The 23,624-nt window shown below is 37.0% G+C and overlaps 1 protein-coding gene across 3 annotated transcripts in view; it reads right to left on the reverse strand.

Moving 5' to 3' along the window:
• The window catches only part of AE7 (MIP18 family protein (DUF59)), a 61,691-nt gene extending 38,372 nt beyond the window's left edge, over positions 1-23,319 (reverse strand). Inside the window, exons 1-4 of one of the 3 annotated variants that reach the window (XM_089814350.1) lie at positions 22,854-23,319; positions 20,033-20,213; positions 12,572-12,675; positions 12,338-12,437 (exon numbers count right to left, since the gene is read on the reverse strand). In XM_089814350.1, coding sequence (XP_089670476.1) covers positions 12,338-12,437; positions 12,572-12,675; positions 20,033-20,158 — 330 coding nt within the window. In that variant the 5' untranslated portion in view covers positions 20,159-20,213; positions 22,854-23,319. The remainder of the gene's footprint in view (positions 1-12,337; positions 12,438-12,571; positions 12,676-20,032; positions 20,214-22,853) is intronic. The other 2 variants (XM_089814349.1, XM_089814351.1) reach the window with 2 other exon arrangements.
• Positions 23,320-23,624: the final 305 nt, after the last annotated feature.

The raw sequence follows: 23,624 nt of genomic DNA on the forward strand, positions 1-23,624 counted from the left end.
CAAGGTAGGTCAGAATTCCAACCTCCATGGGGTTCCTATTGGAGCGCAAGTGAGGTCAAAATTCCAACGTCCCAATCCAGATTGCAAACCAAGATATGGCCAGCATAAAAAAGAAAATCAGGTTGCAAATTTGATGAAATTTGACTAAGTTGGCCTTAGTGGAAAGAGAAACTAATTACAAATGAATGGAATCTAATCAGGTTAGCCACCCGCATAAAGTTAAGAAATCAAACAAAACATAGAAAATATAGAAAGGAAAATCAGAACATAGAAACCATTGGAGACACAGAATATCACAAGCACGTAGACCAGATTTTATTTAAGGATTAAGTTCAAAAGATAAAATTGCATAACCAGGCAGCTTGTCAGATAGATTTTAAAGAGGAACTGAATCTGAATTTAGGAATAACAAGTAAAATTAATAAGGTTTCCACAATCCATTTAATCTGTGCAAAGAAATGCTTCAGGGTTTTTATTGCGCGTGAGTTTTTAACATCAATGTTTCAGTATGAAAGAGCATGCATGAGATTAAATGCTTCTGGTTTTTGATTGTGTGAATTTTTAACATCAACTTTTGGATCACACTCTGTGATCCATATCTCATGCATGCTCTTTCATCCTAATGATGGATCATAGAGTGTGATCCAAAACATTGATGTTAAAAACAAACACACAATCAAAAACCAGAAGCATTTCTTTGCATAGAATAACAAGTTGTTTAAAATGAACAAGATGAATGCCTTCAAACCCAACTCTTATGCTGATCATTTTTTTATCAATGGAAATATTTTATTTTGTCCATACTTGTCTTTTTACAAACTTGACACAGTTTTCTTCTTGTTTTGCAAGGAAATGAAGAGTGACAGTTCAAGGACAGCTTGAAGTTCGACTGGAGCTGGTATTCAAAATAATGATACATGAGAAATGCAAGTATAAACCTGAGGATTGATCAATCAAATACATCAAGATGACATTGAGCTTTTGTGTACAAGCAAATTCAAGATCATGCCCATGAGAAGATTTTCAAATTTTAAGATGGAGAGCTGGAATTAAAATAAAGATTGCAAGATAAGAATGCTGATGCGGCACCTATCCATTTCCAACCAATTGGAAAATTCTGACTACGTGTGTCCTAAATTGTCCAATCATATTATGCCAAGTGTATATGTGGAGGGAGCTAATGCCTCTACCTAACCTCTTTTTTGTTTGATCAATACAAGCAATGTAATTTTCTTATTGGCCCATAAAGGGGTGCCTTTTTAGTTGGCCAGCATTAAATGTTTGTATTTGGAAACCCTAATTAGGATTATGTTGTTTAATCCTGTCCCTTGATTTCAAATCCATCAAACCCACATATTGTACTGGGAACTGATATAAAAGGCAAGGCCTGATCATCTGTGAAAAGGGACAGATTTGTTAAAATGTTGCCATAGTGCTATTAAAGTAGTTGCTAATCCATTGTTGGTCTTCATGTTGGATGTTGCTTTGGAGTATTGCATGGTTTCCACATTTTCTCAGAGTAGGATTTTATTTCATGTTGATTAAAATTAGTGTTTAGTTGAATGTTGGATGCATCTTTGGTGAACTTGCTTAGACCAAACCACGAGTTGTGTGTTGATTGTAAGTTTTCCTTGCATGGTCTAATGGCACATTTATGAGCTTTACTTCAATTGACAGCAGAAATTGCGAGCCTCAAACAGTCCACAGAATCAAACACCATGAAGATTCAACATTTTTCAGACACTTTCATCTCTGAAACAGCTGGGTTAAAATCCAACATAGAGGCTGTCATTGAAAAGTTGGACGGGATTGACAAACTCAAAGAACAACAGACCGAGATGGCAACCATACCCTCTTCTTTGATTGCAGAAACGGAACAGAAGGTGAAATCATGGGCTTCACTTTGCACCAATACTGATACTACTACCCCGAGACTAAGTATAGACAAGATTGTTCAAGGAAAGATTGATGACGAGAGGCTGTGGCAGGCACGTGAGCTCAACTTGCGTGTTCATGTTCTTACACCCACTTCTAACCCTGTTGCTGCTGGACATTCCTTTCTTTCTGATCAACTTGGTATCATAGACATTACCTTGGATAGATGTTGGTTTGGTACGGGGGACATCCTTTTTATTAGGTTCTTCTCTTTTCCAAATAGGCTTCGTGCCCTTAGAGCGAAGAGGAGTTATTTTCTCTCCCCTCTAAAGGAGTTATTTTCTCTCCCCTCTAAAATTTATCTGGACGAAGATCTTACTAAGGCACAGGTTACAGAACTCAAATAGGCTCGGGGAATGTGGCAGATGCTAGGCGTGGTGGGAAATGGACTATTATTAGGAATCTTAGAGCGGTGGTTCATGATTCTCCTCCTACTGGTTGGGTAGAGAGGACAACCTCCAAACCGGCATGAGAGTCCCAACAACAGTCTAACAAGAGGAGACCTCCTTCTCTTCTTGTCAACTGTTGAAATGGTAATGGCTCTATATGGTCATTACCCGGTCTTTTTCAAGATGCGGTGGGGTCCTCAAATATTTTGGTCATTACTGAGACTCACGAGAGCCCTATGCGCCCTCTTCCAAGTTATCTTGGTTATCAGTGGCTGTCAGTTTGCAAGGATGAGGTTCAGACTTCTGATGGGGTCCATGGGTCTAGGGGTGTTCCCTATTTGGTTGGAGATGATATCTTCAGTGTCACTTCAGTTGTTCACTCTGATGCCTATGCCAGATTTATGTGGGTCCGGATCGATCAGCAGAAATATCGGCAGAGAGATATTTTTATTGTTGTTTTTTATTTTCCACCGGCCTCCTCTCCTTATGCCATTCATGACCCGGAGAATGGAGATCCCTATTGTGATCTTCAGGAGAGTATTTCACAATTCGAGGCTTTGGGTGATATTATTATTCTTGGAGACTTCAATGCTCGAACCAAGGATCTTCAGATTCCTTTACATGGTTGTGGCCCTGATTCGAACTGCACTTCTGAGTTCGATCCGACTACTATGGACCTGTAGCGCACCTCAGATGATGTTCTTGGACTGCTCTCAATTTATGGCCGTCACCTCCTCCAGCTCTATGAGTCTTCCGAGTTGTTGATTTTGAACGGTTTATCCTTCCTTCTTGGATCGAACCTCTTTACCTACTAGCCATACTGTGGTGGTGCGAGTGTTGTTGACTATGTCATTTCCTCTCATTCCTTCATTTCTTCCATTTGCAGTTTCATCATTTCACGTCTCCCCTTAGTTGATCATGCTCTTCTTAGCATTTCTATTTGTGTTTCACCCCATCCATCCCCGCCTTCGCTCTGCCCGACTAGTACCATTTCCCTCCCTACTTGCTTTCATTTTCCTGAGAATGATAGTGAGCTTTTTACGTATCACCTTAGGAGATTTCTGACACCCGCTAGCTTTAACGAGTCGCTTGCTACCTCTGACATGTTTGATTCGCTTGCCTCTGCCATCTGGGATTCTACTCTCCTTTCTATTCCCCATCGTTCCCCTTCCTCTCTTAGAGCTAAGCGTCGGAATACCTGTCCTATGAATAAATGATTTGATGTTGATTGCAAAGCTTTCCATCGCTTTGTTCGTGTCGCCTTTGAGCCTGCCTTCACCCATCTACGCCTTTCGTACCTCTATTTTCTTCGTCGTAAGAACCGTTCACTTGCCTCCATTCAATGCGGAACCCTTTGCTCCACACTTATTCGGAATCCCCATATCTTTTTTCATACCCTTTTCCCTCGTTGCTCCCCCCGTCCTCCACTCTCAACTACCGCTCTCTGACCTCCCATATCACTATGCTTTATGACATTCCTGGGCAGTCACCTCCCCACTCCACTCCACCTCCTTGCTGCCGCTTGCTCACCTACTCTAGTATTATGGAGGCCATCAGATCTTTGAGATGCAGCAAAGCAGCAGATGAAGAGGGTTTCTAGGCAAAACTTTTCAAACTTGGTGCTTCAGTTCTTGGATCTTACCTTTCTACACTCTTTAATAGAGTGGTTTGCACTGGGTATCCTAATTCCTGGTCTAGACATGTGGTTCACCCTATTCACAAGTCTCGGCCTGCTTCTGATCCGGGTAACTACAGAACTATTATGATAGGACATACTTTTGCCAAACTTTATGCCACTGCTCTGAACACCATGTTATCTAGTGAGCTTGATAGAAGAGGTTGTAGGGCTAAAGGGCAGGCTGGTTTTCGGGCAAACTATCAGACTATGGATCATGTGTTTACACTGCAGGCTATCATTGAGGAGGTTAGACACTGCTCTCAGAAGGTCTATTGTTGTTTTGTGGACTTTCATAAGGCCTTTGATTTTGTTCCTAGGTTGGCTTTATTTCAGCGGCTTCATGAGATTGGGATCCTAGATATGTTACAGACTGCTATTATGAGGCTTTATGAGAGGGTAACCGATAGGCTCAGGACTCCGGAGGGCTTTTCTGATCCGATTCAGAGCACTATTGGGGTGAAGCAGAGTTGTCTTCTTTCTCCTACACTCTCTGGTTTGTATGTTGATGAGTTGGAGGATTTCCTTCTGAAATGCTCCCAACCGGGAGGTCGGTGTTATTTGTATCAGGTCTTGATCTCCATTCTCCTCTTTGTTGATGATGTGGTTCTCTTGGCTTCTTCTCCCAACAGCTTACAGAGACTCCTTGATGGTCTGGCTTCTTTTTGTGTTTAGTGGCAGCTTGTGGTCAATTTGTCTAAGACACAGGTTATGGTCTTTCTCTATTTAAAGACCTCACATCTTCATTTCTTCTTTCAAGGACAGGAGGTTGAGATCACTCCCTCTTATATGTATCTCGGTGTGAAGTTCTCGGGACTACGTTTTAGTTTGAGACCTGTTATTCAGTCCAGAGTCAATAAGGGTATGGGTTCCCTAGCTTTGCTGGAGAGACAATGCTTCAGGCATCATTTGCAGGATATTTCGTCCAAATTGTCCCTTTTCGACTCCTTGGTTCATCAGACAGTTCTCTATGGTTCGGTTGTTTGGGGGCCTTCTCTTATTACTTCTAATTAGGCTTCTATTGAGCAGGTTCAGACGTTGTTACGACATATCATTAGATGTCACAGACTCACCCCTCACAACATTGTCTTGGCTGAATTTGGTGCTCATCCTCTCAAACTTGTCGTCATTTTTTACTTGATTTGGTTTCTTCATCGGCTTCGTGGTTTTATGGAGACATGTGTTGACCGGCATAGATACTCTCATCTGGCATACTGTTCTTCGATGGATATTATGAGATCCGACACTTCTGCTAGGTCTCGATGCTAGTATGCTCAGGCCACCTCTTTGTTGGGTTTGATCGAGATTGACATTGATCGTCTTCCTCCTTATCAGTTTTCGTTGGATGCTCCTGCTCATCTTCTCCCCTCACGTCAGGAGGTGAAGAAGCATGTCCGACAGGATATTTATAGACAGTACATTACCACTACCTAAAGTAATCCCTAGGGGGGTCTACGACCTAGGATGGCCTTCTATGCTGAACATTTTCTTGAGATTCAGGATGGTATTGTTGTTCGCCCTGCTTATCTCTATCGACATTGGAATCATGACTTACGGTTTTCTCTAGGCTCATTCAAAGTTGGTTCTCATCGCCTTAGGGTTTGGGCTGACCACCATATGGATCGAGCTGATAGGTTATGTCAGTTATGTACTTTGGCAGAGGTTGAGACTGAGATCCACTTCATATTTCGTTGTCCTCTTTACTATAAGATCAAAGGGAGATTTTATTGCCTTTTCAGAGACTATTCTTCTCTTTCGATGTTCTTCAGCTATATTGATCAGCGATGTCTTGCACTTTTTCTTCAAGAGGCCACCCATCTTCGAGAGATTACCCTACAGTGTTTTATTCCTCAGGGGCATACTTCAAATCAGCTCATTACCGCCTTTTTCTCTCCCTTGTCTCCTCCACGAGGTTTAAAAAGGCCTTCCACTACTTCTCATTCCAAATCAGTCAGACATTGTACCAGTCTCTCCAAGCAGTGACAGTCCTATAGCGGTTCTTCACAGCATTCTAAGGCTATGGATAGTTCATGGGTGTACCTCTCTATTACTGATTTCTTTGTGGCAAGGAAGGACCCTTAGTCCTTACCTCGTCTTCTTTATTGTTTGTCTCTTGCTTTTGTTTCTTCTCAGTCACCGTTTGGTGCTTCTGCTTTGACCGACTCTTCTATTTGTATGCTCAGTCCCATAAACCATTTTGGTTTTTCGTGAACATTAATATTATTATCTTATCTTATTTTATCTTATCTTGCACATTGATATGCGTTAGTGGATGGAGATAATTGAAAGGTGAAGTTTTAACATCTTACATCTACCTTAGGAGACCACACTAGCTTGGCTGATGTTGATGGCAAAACCAAATCTAGTAGTCACAATGACATTGCTTATCTCTTGCATTCTAGGAGTAGATTAGATCTTCCTAAAACCCTTTCCCTTTGTAGTTAATGTTTGAAGTGGTTGGTGTCCATTGAATAAATAGTGTAAGTACCTTTGTGATAACCGGCATCTCACATCATTATAACTCAGTGAAAATCCACGATAAGAAGGAACCTTGAAGTTGTCTCATTTGATCACACAATCCATATACATTGTTTAGCATATGAGCATCCTTATTCTATAGTAAGATGGAGATTTGGTGTTTCATCTCAGAATACAAAGCATTTGATTGTACATGTAGTGGCATAAAACTCACATCAACAAGAGGTAAGATCATCCATAAAAATCCAAAAAAGCATGAAATTCTATCAGACCTCAAGAACACAGAAAAGTCTTAAGAGTGTGTTTGTACAATGACAAAATCCCCCAATACATCATAGCAGCAGCCACATTGTTGGCACGGCAGATTTGGAAATACAATAGTGATTTTACAAATAGTGTAGCAATTTCGTATGGTGTAGTCACTGTCACAGAAGTTACGCAAGTGGCACGGCAATTTTATCCTGATCTACATCTGTTTCAATTGTTTCAAACATAAACTTAATCAAAACAATATTTGGCATCTCTTTCCATCTTCAGCATTAAGGAGTCTTCGGTATTCGAAGGGACATCTCCAGCAATGCATAAGAGGAACCAGGAGATAAGATATTGAGAAAAGAAAAAGAGAGGATTCTAGGAATTGGTGAGTACATAAGTGAGTAGTGTTAAAGTTTGGTAGCAGCAAGAGATATCTGCATACCTGTGATTGCATCAGGATTATATATGAGATGTTGCTGCATTATCTAATCCTTTAGTATGATGAAGCTGCGAAGATTCTTTATTTATGAACGATCTTTCACATGAAGAGCCACGTCTTTTGAAGATCATGAAGACTCTTCAGCATTGGCTAATGAAGAAACCATGCATAGATATTGAAGAGAGAAGACACTGAAGAGTCAAAACAATGAAAGGTAAAGATAACAAAGGGATCTTCAATCAGATTTGCACAATCCATTAGAATGTACCTGTAAGTTTTGGATTTGATTGTGTTAGAATTTTTAGCATCAACGTTTCGGATCATACTCTGTGATCCATCATCAAGATAAAAGAGAATGCCAAGGATGAAAGGGGTCTTCACTTTGTAATGGCAAGATAATGAAGGGTCGACACAGTTTTATATATTCTTCATGAGGAGTTCATATGACATCTTGTGCTTCTAAATATGACTGCAGTTTGAACCTTGTGTTTGGGCATATTGTATTTTAAACTTCTAATCATTCAATAAAAAGTGATTTTATTGTGTGGTTGGGTTTTTCCCCTCAATTTGGAGGATTTCCCAGGATAAATTGTTGTGTCTTAGTATTCATTATTGCTTCTATTGTGATGTTATTGATGTTTGTCTTTATTTCTAGGCAAAACATTAGCATAAAGTCAGAGGGTTTAAGCAACATCAGGATCAGAGTAACAGTGGTAGTATATACTCAAGAGAGCAGTTCTTGTTTTCACTGTTTAGTTCGAGATGCATCAATTGTTGTGTGAGTACCTATGCATTTCCTTGTGTGGGGTCTTTCTTTCTGCACACCTACAAATAGTTTTACCAGCATACATACTGTGATCTTTCCAGTGTGCTTGTTGAGCATTTGATTCCCTGCCATATTTTCTGATGGGAGATTTTCGTAAAAGAATTGGTTGCTACTGTAATCACTACAGTTCATGTTTGCAATTCAATTAGCAGAGTATAATGGTGAGCATAGTGGTCACAGTTCGCTGTGATCTTCTCCGATATAATCACTCGTTTCTTGATGATTACCTTTTTTTGAGTGTCATGGGTAATGTTAGAGAGCAACATGATTCTGTTGGATATGCATGCGATCCATCAATGAGTAACATCACTATTGTATGTGTTTGTCGAGGATCATGATGACGTGCTATATTTCAGTTACAAGCATCTATGATTGTGTGACTTGTTGGATGTCTGTGGTTATGTGATTCTCTAAGATATTCTTGGATAAGATATGGACACCTATTGCTGTAGCAGTCGGGTCCACTGAACTGTAAGGGATATGACAATCAAAATCTGAAAGGGTTTTGCTAACTTGATCAACAATAAAGAGATAAGTATTTTTTTATACCTTTCAATATTGTTTATGAATTTTATGTAGTTAATTCATGCAATAACATAGGAAAAAGTGAATCATGTATGCTTCTAGCATTAATATGTATATTTCTCTTCAGGACATAGGTTGAGTTTATTGCTAATCTCTCTAAAATGCTTCCAAGACGGATCATGAGGTGACAAGGTGATGAGAGATTACATAAGGAATTCGAGGGAAAGCTTGACAAGCTGGAGAGGGAGGACTTATTTTAATGCTCAATAAGATTCAGAGGGAACTTGTGTGGCAGAGGGAGAGTGTAAAGTCCTTTGCAAAGGATCAACAAGCTTGTGTAGCAGTGGGACTGCAAAAGCTCCTTGTTTGGACATTGGAGTCAATTAATTTATTGTGATAATCAAAGTTGTGAGTATGTTATCCCTACTGAGGGGGAGTCAAATGATCTTTTGTGTGCTTTAATGAGTTCTTCTCTGTGAGGGAGAAGTTCGAGTGCAATCTCTTGTTAATGAGATCTTCTCTATGGATAGAAGGTCGAGGTGCAATCCCTTGTTAATGAGTTCTTCTCTATGAGGGAAAAGTTCAAAGTGCAATCCCTTGTTAAGGAGTTCTTCTCAATGAGGGAAAAGTCTGATGTGCAATCCCTTGTTAATGTGTTCTTCTCTACGAGATAAGTTTGAGGTGAAAGCCCTTGTTCCACCCTTTGGGAGTAGCCATGGTGGAAGTCATGTGTGAGACTCCATGACATAGCTCTCCTGTAATTCAGCCTCTAGGAGAAGTCACGGTGAACGTCATATTGAGATGATGATATCACATGATAAAGTTTGGTCTTGACAGACATGGGTGTAATTATTGTGTTTTTCATAATGATGATATCTCCTTTACTAAGAGGGAGTGTTAAAGTTTTGTAGTTGCAAAAGATATCAGCATACCTGTGATTGCATCAGATTATATATTTGAGATACTTGTTGCTGCATTATCTAATCCTTTAATATGATGAGGTTGCAAAGAGTCTTTATTTATGAACAATCTTTCATATGAAGGGTCGCGTCTTTTGAAGATCATGAAAAGTCTTCAAAATTGGCTAATGAAGAGACCATGAGTAAATATTGAAGAGTCAAGACAACGGAGGGGTCTTCACTTTATGATGGCAAGATAATGAAAAGTCAAGGCAATTTTATATATTCTTCGGGAGGAGTTCATATGAAAAAATATTGACATCTCATGCTTCTGAATATTACTGCAGTTTGAGCCTTGTGTTTGGGCATATTGTACTTTAGACTTCTGATTATTCAATAAAAGTGATTTTATTGTGTGGTTGGGTTTTTCTCCTCAACTTGGAGGGTTTTCCCAAGATAAATTGTTGCATCTTAGTGTTCATTATTGCTTCTGTTCTGATGTTATTGTTGTTTATCTTTATTTATGGGGAAAACATTAACAAGTATTTAGTTGTTCATGGTTGATGTCTGATGAATATGATTAATGTCCTATTTATGCTCATGGTATAATACTTTCATACCAGCATAAGGACAATAGGAGACAACAAAGAATGTGACGTATATGTTCCTTGCAGCTCTTTTTATTGGTCCCTTTGCTAAAGCTAGGAAAGATAGTTGTGCATTTGCCATTTCCAGCTGGTCTTCCCACCCAGACATTTTGAAGTTAAATATCCTTTGTGTCATGCAATTCATTTCAATTCTTCTTGTTGTTTACAGCTTACAAGCCAAATTACTCACTGTAATCCAAATTATTGTACTTTTAACACACTCTAAAACCACTGACATTTGAAAAATTAAGTAAATTAAATGCAGCATGGATAAAATAAGATCTCCTTTATTTTTTAACTCACAATTTGCGAGGACATTGAAAATCGGAGAGAGATGTAGGCAGGTAATCAGACAGTTTTAGAGGTTTTCTGAATAAATAAGGGTATGAAATTATGTTTCATGTTAAATTTGTACCAGAAACATATAAGAAAGCAATAAACTGAGATAACACCTAGAGAGAACACAAGAATTATCCTGGGAAAAAGCCTCCTCACCAAGGGAAACAACCCAGCCCACGAAAAGATAGACCTTTATTAATTTTCTCAAACCAAAATTACAAGTCCTCTGCCTCTTTCAAATTCTATACTCTTCGATGAACACACTTTGATCAGAGTGTATAGAACAATAATGAATAGCTGCAAGCAACCCACGATATATCAAATACACAGACTTTGAAACCCTCTCATACACATTCAAAATGTCTCGACAGAGTGATGTTGTTGCTCAAACACACAGCATGAACAATAATCACAATAATATTGATCATACACGATACTCAGAATTTAGGACAATACAGTATATTAGAAGAAACACAACACAACTGCAAAATATGTCTCCGCTGAGACTGGCAATACACACCAGACAAAAATAACCATCATCCATACAGTGCCTTCAAGACTTAATTTTTATTTTATTAATCCACTGAAATTGTTGAAGTGACCACCTTGAAAATGGCACCACTTTCACTAAAGACCCATTGATAACAAAAGCAGCTCTTGATCATAAGGAGGAGTAACTGAAGGGACACCAACAAGTTAACAACCATTACCAAGAGTGAAGAACTGACACATGAATGTTGAACGCAGCATCAAGGATGACGTGGATGCCAATAAGACACAATGACTAAGATAACAAATGCCAAGACAGACGAAGCCAAGTCAGACGATGCCAGGAAACTCAAAGCAATATATCTGCATAGTCTTCAAATTGTCACAATACATACAAGCAACACACAAATAATGAAAAAGATAAATCATGAGGATCTTTGATAGATTTAGGAAGAATATAAAAATTGAGAACTCACAGGAGCAGCCGATCATGGATAAAGATTTACAGCAATGAGGAGAACTTGAGAGAGAAACTGACAGCATAAGAAGGAACCAAACAATGCAGAGATGCTCATAAAAGTTAGGATCTGTCTCGCAGCTACCACTGAGCTCAACACTTCATGAGAAAGACTAATTACTAAGCAGTATGTGGAAGCTTGAATAGTTGTCAAGTTATCATCAATGATTGGGCAAGGGCAGTTGTCTCGTACTGACATAACTGCAGAAATCAATTCTATATGAATTTCATTGTTGATTGTGGAGGAAACTCTCCAATTCTCCAAACATTGTATAGCCGTGTCTTTTTGGAGATACTAAACATTATCAATGCTCATAAGAGAATGACAGTAATACACATTATATCTCATCTCTGATTATGATTTATTCATATGAATATAGTTATGATTTTGTACATTGTCTTTATTTTCATTTCTCTTTTCTGATTTACAGTCCTGCATACCCACAATAGAAGAAAAGGACCATAAATTTTAAATGCATGGAAGTTTCAAAATGTTGTTGTAGATGATCATGGTTTCATAAAATGCATTGTATTTTATTATGATGTAATATTTCAACTGGTGATATTATGGATCCTTAAAAAAAAGGCCTTTCGTTGTGGCTCATGTTGTTCTATTACACTTTCTGGAGTTTTCCTGAAGATATCTACATTGTTCACCAAAGCTTCATGGTATAAGTGTAATCCAGTTTAGCACCATAACACATATCCTCTCTATTTCTCTTCACTGATATTTGCTGCATTATCCTTTTTAGTTATAAGCATGCATAAATGCGTTAGGGACTTCCTTAGCTGCATGTAACACATTTGTGGCCCTTAAGTGGCATTGATAATTTTCAGTCATTTGTGGATGATGGTCTAATTTTTTGCTTTCATTTGATTTTTTTTGTTCATGCCAAAAAATGGTAGCAAATGAGAATCTTGTACCTTGAATCGAGAAGGCAAGCAACGCATGAGTTTCACACGCAAGCAAAGCCCAATGACTGTTGCCATACTGCAATGTTCAACTGTAGGAGTAAACGTAATCCTGAAATTTAAAAAACATGGAACATTAGGGATATGTTACATGTTTCAAAACAATTGCAACCAGAAAAAATAATAGTTCACCTGAAATATTATGACATATCAAACTCTGATTCAGCAAAACCAAAATCTACTTACGCAACATGGCTGTGTTCATCATCAACCTCAATTGCATCTTCTGATATCACTTTAAGTTGTTCAAGTGAATAAGGATGCTCTGGATCTTTTATGTCTCTCACATGATGTATACAATCCAAGTTAAGGCTGAAAGAAAGAAATTATATCGACGACCACAAACAACCAAAACATATCAAAGAGAAAAGAAATACAAATTCAACACCAAAAGAAGAGAGATCACCTACTCTCTGAAAGCACAGTAAAGCAAGAAGGGAACAATGGTAAAAACTTTATAAATAAAAATGAGAAATAAGTAGAGATACGTACCAGATAGAAACATCTTAACAATTCATGACATTCCTTTGACAATGATCTCAGTAATTATGATAATGTTAATTGGAAAAGGTAAAATTGATATAAGATGCAGATTGCAAACAACTGAAAATGACAATGAGAAAGTCCAAGAGTAAGACCATTATAGTCATTTGGTTCATATGATGGACTGTATTTAGCATTCAAACACAGAATAATTTTCCATACAATGGACTGCATTTTGCATGCAGACACAAGAAAAACTGCAGTACATTAGTAGGTTTTGTTAATTCTGTAACTTGTAAACATACTGATCTGATATGGCATGATAAATATTGAACTAAGTCTTTGCTTTGTTCTCCTTAAGATATCAGCGCCAATCCTTGTGTATTAGTTTAAAACTAACTTAAACTCCTTTGTTTATGTTTGTGTTTAAACTCACTTAAGTCATGGAAAGTCGCCGACTTCTAGAGGTTAAGCAAAATAAACTTTGAAAGAGACATGACGTTTCTGAGGACATGTCCCTTGATTTCAATATTTATAGAGGGTAAGGTTGAAGTCTAAGAGTATACAAGAACACGAATAGTCTGCTCCTTAGTCAATACTGCCCACATACGATTTGCAGAATTAAAAGACAGAATGCTGAATTATATTTCTAATTCAATTGAAGGCAATACTTTGAAGTTATTTTCAGCAAGTCACAAGGAGAGGAAGAAGGTCAAATCTAGTCTATATTCAGTCATAGAATTTGCAGAAACTTTACATGGTATCAAAGCTCTGGTAGTCGAACATAGGCTCTGCAAAATTCAGTAATCAGACTTTAAATATATCTAGCAACTATCTCCTATCTTCAATGGCATACACACTTAGACCCAAGGACAGGTATGGGAAAGAACACTTTGATGCCTGGAACTTCAGAATCATGATGATTCTTGAAAAGAATGAAGTAAAACAATTTGTTGATAAAGCATCCAAACAACATCCAATTGAACTCATAAATCTATCTAGAGCAAAGGAAATAGGAAAGCCATTCAAATCATATTAGATGGAGTAAAAAATGATATCGCACCCATGCTTACAAAACATCAAACAGCATTTGATATGATGAATGCAATACTAAATGCATATGAGGTCAACAATGCAACTAGAGTTCTCGCGCTAAAAATGCAATTAAATCACATACAAGTAAAGAAAGGAGAATCAATGAATTCTTACTTCTTGAGAGTTGCTAACATTAGAGATGAACTGTCAAGTATAGGAACCATTATTAGTGACACAGAATTAACACTAATGGCTATAGATAGATTACCAGATTCATGGGAAACTTTTGCACAAGGAATAACTGGCAAAGATAAACTTCTTAACTTCAACAAACTTGAAGGGGATTGTCTTCAAAAAGAATCCAGAAAATTAAAAAAATGAGGGAAACTGGAAACTGAAGATGAAGAACTTCATGTTCTTAATACAAACTCCTATAAGGGCAAGAAGAAGCATTTCAAGAAGAAAAAGGGAAATCAAAAGAATGGCAAACCCAAGAAAGATCTATCCAAAATAAAGTGTTTCAAATGTGAAAAATTTGGACACTACCGATCTAATTGTCCTGAGAATTCTAAACAACAAGCAAACTGTACAAATGTTACTAGGGAAGAAGATACCTATGATCCTGAAAATCGTGTATTGTATTCATCACTATCAAATGAAATCTCAAGTAAAGCATGGGTAATTGATAGTGAGTCTTCTAGACATATAACAGGATACAAAGAAGCACTAGACTCTATATCAAAAAAGGTTAATGGCGAAGTTACCATTGGTGATAATTCAGCACATTTCGTTGAAAGAATTGGAACCATTGGTGATAATTCAGCACATTTCGTTGAAAGAATTGGAACCTACACCTTGAAACTAAAATCAAGAAATTCTCTTCTTCTCAAAGGTGTACTCTACATACCTGAAATAAAAAGAAATCTAATCTCAATTACAGCACTTGAAGATGATGGGCATAACGTTGCATTCGTGGACGGTAAAGTAATAACCTGGGCAAAGAACTCCTCCATTAAGAAAGCGAAGTTGATTGGTCAGAGAAAAGGATATTTGTATGAATTAAAATCTGAATCTAGAGGACCTATTCAAGCCTTAATTCATGAAGCTGCAGACATAAATGAAATATGGCACAGAAGATTAGGGCATCTAAATTTCAAAACCTTGCCAACTATGAAGAAGATGGTTACTAGTCTACCCAAACTAAATAAAGATCACTCAAGCATATGCAAAGGGTGCGCTCTGGGTAAGAATATCAAAAGTCCATTTCGTGATAGCACTAGAAAAACAAATAATGTTTTGGAATTAATTGATTCAGATTTACATTGACCTATGTCTGTTCCTTCTCTTGGAGGATTCTGGTACTATATTTAGTTCATAGACGACTTCTCTAGGAAAACATGGATTTACTTCTTAAAATGCAAAGAATCAGAAGAAATCCTAAAGAGATTTAAAGAATTCAAAACTTAAACAAAAAACTTATCAGGACATAAAATTAAAACTCTTAGAACTGATAACGGAGGGGAATACACCTCAGATTTGTTTAAAAGGTTTTGTAAAGAAACAGGAATTAAGAGAGAGTACACCATTACCAGAACAAAACGGGGTAGCAAAAAGAAAGAATAGAACAATTATAGAAGCTGCTAGAGCTATGATATTTGATCAAAATTTAGAATATTATGTTTGGGCAGAAGCCTCTTGTACTGCTGTCTATATTCAAAATCGAAGCCCTCACTCTTACCTTAGAGAACTCCTAAAGAAGTCTTTACCAAGGTTAAACCCAATATAAGTCCTCTTAGGATTTTTGGGTGCCTTGTATATATCCATGTTCCAAAAGAAAAGAGAACTAAGTTAGAACCCTCTGGGAGGAAAGGTATTTTTGTAAAGTATAGTGAAACATCTAAGGGATATAGGATTTTCATACCTGGACAGAAAAGTATTGAACTTGGTAGGGATGTAATTTTTGAAGAAGATCTAGGATTCAAAAGAGCCCTAAGTTCTAAAGAACCTTCTCCTTTACCTAGTTCGAAAAGAAATAGTGAGTTTGAGTCTCAGAGGGAGAACACAGAAGAAATTGAAGATGAAATTCCAAACCTAAATCTTGGAGATACTCAAAATTCAAAGAAAATACCACTTTGGGCCACTAAACAGTCGAGGAAGCACAAGACTTTACTGCACCTTCTGAAACAGTCAGAGAAAGCAAAAGACCTAAAAGATTTTCTAGTTATACAACAAACATGAATGATTTGTCCAAAACAGAACCAACCAATCCTTCAAATGCTATTAAATATACAACCTAGAAAGAAGCTATGACAGAAGAATACCAATCTATTATGAAGAATGATGTTTGGAAAATTGTTCCAAGACCTAAAGGAAAATCTGTTATTTCTTCCAAGTGGATGTTTAAAATAAAGCATGCTGCTGACAATAGCATTGAGAAATATAAAGCTAGATTTGTAGCCAAAGGATTCTCTCAAAAAGAAGGGATTGATTATGAAAAAACTTTTGCTCCTGTCGCCAAATATACATCTGTAAGAGCAATCCTAGCAATTGCCACATCAAAGGGATGGAAAGTACATCAAATGGATGTAAAAACAGCATTCCTAAATGGAAAGATTGCAGAAGAAGTATATTTGGAGCAACCTGAAGTATTTGAAACTAATGATCCTAACATTTTTGTTTGTAGGCTCAAGAAAGTTCTCTATGAGCTTAAATAGGTTCCAAGGGCTTGGTATAAAAGAATTGATAAGTATCCCAACGGCTTAGGATTTTCCAAGAATGAAGCCGATCCAAATTTATATTATAAAAGAGATGAAGATGAGATAATAATTTTGATACTGTATGTTGATGATTTACTAATAACAAGTAATGATCATCTTATAGATCAATGCAAGAAAGATCTAACTAGAGAATTCGAGATGAAAGACTTGGGACTCCTTGATTACTTCCTAGGACTAGAAGTACGGCAGAATTCTGACAGTATCATACTTAATCAAGGAAAGTATACATCAGATATTTTGAAGAGATTTGGAATGTGGAATTGCAAGTCTATGTCTTCTCTAATGGAGACTAATCTACATAAACTTAAAGAAGCAGCAGCAAGATCACCTTCCATAGATTCTACTCTCTACAGACAGATGATTGGGTCCCTTATGTACTTAGTAAATACAAGACCTGATATTTGCTATGCTATTAATGCCTTAAGCCAGTTTATGTGTGAGCCAAAGGAGATTCACCTAGTCACAGTTAAACACATTATGAGATACTTACAAGGCACTCTTAATTTTGGACTCAAATATGAGAAAGTTGAGTTAGATTTGCATGGATTCACGGACTCAGATTGGGGTGGAGTGTTAAAGACAGAAAAAGTACTTCAAGATGTTGTTTCAGTTTAGGATCAGCAATGATATCTTGGATATACAAAAACTAGTCTTCAGTAGCTCAGAGCTCCACAGAAGCCGAATACATTGCAGCAACGATGGCCTCGCGAGAAGCAATTTGGCTAAGGAAGTTACTTGTGGGATTATTTGGGCAGGCTATGAATCCTACGATTATTCATTGTGATAATCAGAGTTCCATCAAGCTTTCAGTGAATCCATTTTTTCATGACAGGTCCAAGCATATTGAAATTCCTTACCATTATGTAAGAGATATGGTAGACAGGAATTTAGTAAAATTAGAATACATTTGCACTACAGATCAGACAACGAACATACTCACCAAACCTCTATCTAGAGTGGAGATAGACCACTTCAAGAGAAGACTTGGCATGGTTGAATTGTAATCAATTTGTATTCTTTAAATTATTAATAAAATAATTTTATTTGTCGGGCTATTGACTATTATGGGCTCCACCATTTGTATTCATTATTTAAGAGGTGATGATCTTTGAGATAAAGAACGCTTGTATAAAGGACATTACGAGAGATGACAATCTCTTAGATAATGTGCTAAACAGTAGAGTTCTACTGTAAGATCTATATGAGTTCAAGATCATATTGTGATGTAGATATTGATATGTCTATAAGTCACAATTTGGATAAAGGAAGAATTTTATTATTCTCCAGGGTTCATCCTGTATTCTAGTAGATTTTAAACTCAGGATCATGTTGTAATATAGGAATACCAATATCTATGAATCGCAACTTGGATAAATGAAGAACTTACATTACTCTTCAAATTTATCCTGTACATTGTATTCTTTGCAATACAGTTACCACTAGTAGCAATGATTTGTCATATTACAGGTTTAGTAATATAACATTGTATCATGTGTTCTATGATACAACATGCAAAGAAGATTCAGATAGATATAGAGTATCAATTCTTGCTTGTTCATCTTTATTGATGTTGTTAGATATGATACCTCTCTATATGATTATCAAGTTAAGAGGGAGTGTTAATTCTATAACTTGTAAACATACTGATCTGATAACAGATCGATCTAATCTGATATGGCATGATAAATATTGAACTAAGTCTTTGCTTTGTTCTCCTTAAGATATCGGCGCCAATCCTTGTGTATTAGTTTAAAACTAACTTAAACTCCTTTGTTTATGTTTGTGTTTAAACTTAAGTCATGGAAAGTCACCGACTTCTAGAGGTTAAGCAAAATAAACTTTGCAAGAGACATGTCCTTTCTAAGGACATGTCCCTTGATTTCAATATTTATAGAGGGTAAGGTTGAAGTCTAAGAGTATACAAGAACACAAATAGTCTGCTCCTTAGTCAATAGCGCCCACATATGATTTGCAGAATTAAAAGACACAATTCTGAATCATATTTCTAATTCAATTGAAGGCAATACTCTGAAGTTATTTTCAGCAAGTCACAAGGAGGGGAAGAAGGTCGAATCTAGTCTATATTCAGTCATAGAATTTACAGAAACTTTACAGGTTTGACCATGAAAAAAGCAATTAAGATAAAATCATTAGTATACTACAGGTAAAGTGATAGAGAGCACATAACAAGCACCATAAAAACATTCAAAGTTGAGTAATGTGACAATGAACTTGGAACCCCAAGCAAACCTAAAATAATAAAAACAATGAAACACTTGTAAGGCATTATAATTCCCTTAATGTAGAAGCAAAAAAGATGCAACTCAGTACTCTTACTGCACATGAGAAGATGCAGAGAAATAATTGATGCAACTTTTCGATATGGGTTAGCTGCTGAAATCTTATTCCAGATTACTACATTATTTTGCCAATCAAACAGCAAGATCTAAAAGCAGACATTATTTTGTCAGACTGACAAGAACTAATTATAACCAGGATAGATGACGTAAAGAAGATGAACAGAAGCAAGAATGCAACCACACTATATTCTTTATAATTATGTGCCAGCACCCATTGATTCAAACCTAACAGAAGCAATCTAACAAACCTAAGCTCTGCTGAGTATCTACATAAACATCTGTCACATCCTCAATCTAACCATCTAACATTTACAGCATGAAAAAGGTCAAACACAGCTATAATTTTGCCATGCTATCATATGACTCAAGAGTACAAATTACAACTAAAAATCAAAACGGTGATAAATGAAGCTTATATGACCATCATACTGCAAAAACAGAACGTAGTAATACACATGTACACACCCCCCGACATGGGTATATTTTCAATATTCAATGTTTTATCTTACAGTCTAGAGAAATTGCATCCTGTACTACAGAGATATGAGGAAGAGTACATAACTTTGGGAATTCTAATTCTAAATGAATCTCTATATATTGTGTCAATATTACTAAAGCCAGTTTCACGAAGAGAACATAGACATTATAAAATGATTTTCTTGCAAATTTCAAGAATTGCCCATAGAACATATTTACAGTTACAGTTGCTCCTCAAGACTAAAATGATATCCACTGCATTATGGCTACTTCTTATTGACTATCCAATGGTTATGTTGTATTGAAAATTATTATCTTAGGATGAGTATACACATATAAGTCCTTGATATATGGCCTAGAAAGAAGCAAAAGTTTTCTTTGTTGACCACTCCTTTTAAGTATAATTACTTGTGATTACTGAAATGTCCAACAAACTTAATACTCATACATTAATACAGAACACAAAAGAAACTTGTAGAAATAGCTATAAATAAATATTTAAAATTCAAAAGGATATCAAATATCTCTTGTTGATCAATGGTCTCAACAGCAAATTCATCATCAGTTGCTACATCATTCCTGTTAGATCGTTCTTTCCTCTCATAGACTACTGGATTAGCATTAATTAGGCCTACAACCATTGCTACGAACCTCAGTAGAAGTTAATATGTCACTCGCACTTTGGTGATTCCCGTCCTGCTCAATATACAAGATATTAATTCAAGAGAGGAAGACCATTAAACATGCACTTCTTTGACAGTTTTAGCAAAAATAATATGTATAAATGAATATAACAATTCTTTATATTGCTTAACACACACCATGAGAAAATAAGGACTATGTTTTTCATCCTAAGAACAAAATGGAAGGCTTCCCAAACTCAAAGAAATCAAGCAGATACACACAACTTATTAACAAGAAAACAAAAAATATACATCCCATCACAAGCAAATCAGAAGATACGTATTGTTTTATAGTTTTTCAATTAGAGCGAAATCATACTAGCGAAAATTACATCAGTGATCACAAGGGTTAAGATGTAATACTGAAGGGGTATATTTATATGAGTGTCAAAGACTAGAATCCTTACAACTCAATAGAACGGGACCATAAGCTAAAAGTTTAATAATGATTGTATTCTTTTGAGATTTACCCTGCGGAATATTGTTGCACTAAGCCTGCCAGGCTTAGTGACACCCATTGAAAGATGCAGATTTAGTGCTCACCTTTTGATTGCTTGCTCAGTGTTGGCATAGGTCGTTGCTTCTTCTGCTAGAGGTAAATTCTACTGATGGAATGAAATGACTAGGCAGTAATAACACAGAAAACTGTGTGACACCTTAGGATAGTGCTGTCTTGGACCACAAATTTAGAAACGTGTTCATAATGGATTTGGCAGCTTCCTTAAGAATAAGAAGTGTTATTCTTAACTTCGATGGGGTTGTAAAAACAGGGATTGGTGGACTCAAGAGACTATTACCCACAATTTCCAAATCAAGCATGTCAGTTAGGTAAAAATCAAGCAGAATTTTGCATGGGTTTTATGTATGGCTTTACAAGAGAATGTGGGCCAATCTGAGAAGGATGCAACGGATTTATTGGAAGTAGCTAAGCAATTCAAAGCTGAACAGTTAAAAAGGGGTCGGGACAATTTCAGAAAACCTATGTTGAGCACAAGGTCACAAAGTTGCAGAATCGTATTCCCATGCTTGAGCAACATTGCAAAGACTTTTTGAAATGCGTAGAGGAGTTTAGAGTAGCACAGTGGGATGAAAGGTTGAGTGTTACATGTAATGTCACTTTCTGTGAGCCATAAGGTGGCAAAAAGTTTAGTCAAGGATTATTTTTCATACTACTTGAAAAGATGTTGGCAGCATAGCAGTTAAGGCTGGTGAGGGAATGGAGGTTGCTTCAGATCCAGTACAACCATGATCAACTCAGTAGACTGATATGCAGTGAAGGATTCTAGAGCAGCTGGTGGAGAACCCTGCTAGGGTAGGGGTCTTGTTGGTTGATACTTCATTATTTTTGCATGGAGTGGCGGATAATGGAGCAAAGGACATGTTAAAGCTTTTCATTGGATGTTAAAAAGGATTCTTGTCCTTAGCGATCTTTCATTCTCCATTGCCAAATGCTTCCAACCTTTAGTGGATTTTGTCCTTTTGTATACTTCAACCATACATTTCCTTTGGAAAGTTTTTGTAAAGCAGTTACTTTCTGCTACTTTTGGTGTAGTATTTTGTATTTTCTAGATATGGGTAAAGACCCCTAATGGATCCCTCATTTTACCAGTCAAAAAAAAATCATAATCCTTGTAACAATTATAAGTCAAACTATGATCAGCATCCCACATAGCAAAAGCTTTGTCAACTCAGAATCAACATCCCAGGTGCAAGTTCATATGCGCTTGTGCTAGCCACTGTCTCTTCTCTGCTACTACAATTGTTTGGTAGCATGAGTATCACAAAATACCCATTCTTTCTTTTCCATTTTTTGGCTCCATAGAGAAATCGATTGGTTCTTCTATACATGAGTGTACCTGACGGCATAGATATTGTGGTTCGATGGTGGAAGCACAGGTTCAAATCAGGAGGAAGCAAGGTGCATGCACCCTTTGGGATAAGGACAGCAGGTCTATGAGATGGTCTAATATATACTTATGAGATTCTGTCTGGAAAAGCTCACTGAGCTAAGTGAACCTAGCAAACTAGCTGTCATCACAAAGGAGACTCACAGCTCAATACTAAACCATGCAAAATTAGAGGGAAAAAAAATGAATCTAACCCGCTGTTTTCCTCTCCTCCCTATCTACATCTAAGTATCTGCTTTGCATCACCCACAAAATTACAGAATGAAGTTGCAACAATAAGGATATCACTTTTAGCTATCAATATTTTGATATTTAGATAGCAATTTGGCCAATTTAATTTGCTAAGTTTTACCATATTATTACCAAATTTATTGGTGTACTTGAATCCTAAAATAGGCCTGCAAAGAACTACTCTATAATCTAAGCACCATTAGGTGCACCGGACAGCAGGACATGTTGGACCTTCAAAGAACGTTTCGTTTCCTCGGCTTTTCGCGGGGTTTTTAATATAAAATCATTATTTCTGGCTTTATACGATGAGCAACATTTCCTGGCATACATATGATGTTAAATTAAATTTTCGCGAGTTCTAGAGATAGACATATAAGCTGTATCTTATGCAAAATCTTCATTTCGTAATTTTAAAAACGAGAATGAATTAAGTATAACCCTGAAAAAACACAGAAGGGTTTTAAAACGAAAAAATTGAAATAACGAGAACAAATTGCAGGAGTAATTATATTTACCTACTGGAGCAATGAGAACTCCAAACAAAAGAATCTTACTTAACTGAAACCTGCGCAATTTGAAGGAAAGGAAAGAAACTGTGAGCCGCCAAACTTGAAATGCCCGCCAATAAAATATACAGTGGCACGACAAAGAATTACTCCCTTAAATTGGACGAAGCAAAATACAGTTTATGAGGATATAACTAAGCTCTGTTGTTTCTCTAATTAATGAATCTACGCCTCTAACTCTTTGCATATTCGTAATTAAGGCTTGCCGACCGAGTGGTGTAGATAGATAGATAGATAAAATTTTAACGTCCACGAGGCCAAAAATAGCCTATGGGACAGCAAGACAACTCAAGCAGACTTAAGTAGAGCTGTTCGCCTCTTGTGTAGACTAATGATGAGCCCCCCCAATTGCTCAATGTACTCTTCGTTGAACAGGTTATGCCAAGAACTGTCACATATAGTATCCGCAAACTTATTCCTGCTATCCTTGTAGGCCTCACATTCTAGAATAAAGTGTTGTTCAATTTCCACTTTCCCAGAATTGCAAAATCTGCAAATTCTCTCTTCCCAAGCCTCCTTTGGCCTCTTCCAACGCCCGGTCTCACAACGAAGTTGATGAGAGTTGGTTCTCAGCTGAGCAATAAGAATTTTAGCTCTCCAAGAAATGTTGGCTCCTATGTACACTTTTTCGAGTTGATCACAAGTGGGGTTGAACTCATTTATATAATATAGTTTCTTCCTCCCAATCTCGCTTCCCCAATTTCTCTTGTAGAATTTCTC

The sequence above is a fragment of the Cupressus sempervirens genome, chromosome 2 (assembly GCF_028749045.1).
Source record: "Cupressus sempervirens isolate cs-2001-9-10 chromosome 2, ASM2874904v1, whole genome shotgun sequence".
Classification (NCBI taxonomy): Eukaryota; Viridiplantae; Streptophyta; class Pinopsida; order Cupressales; family Cupressaceae; genus Cupressus; species Cupressus sempervirens.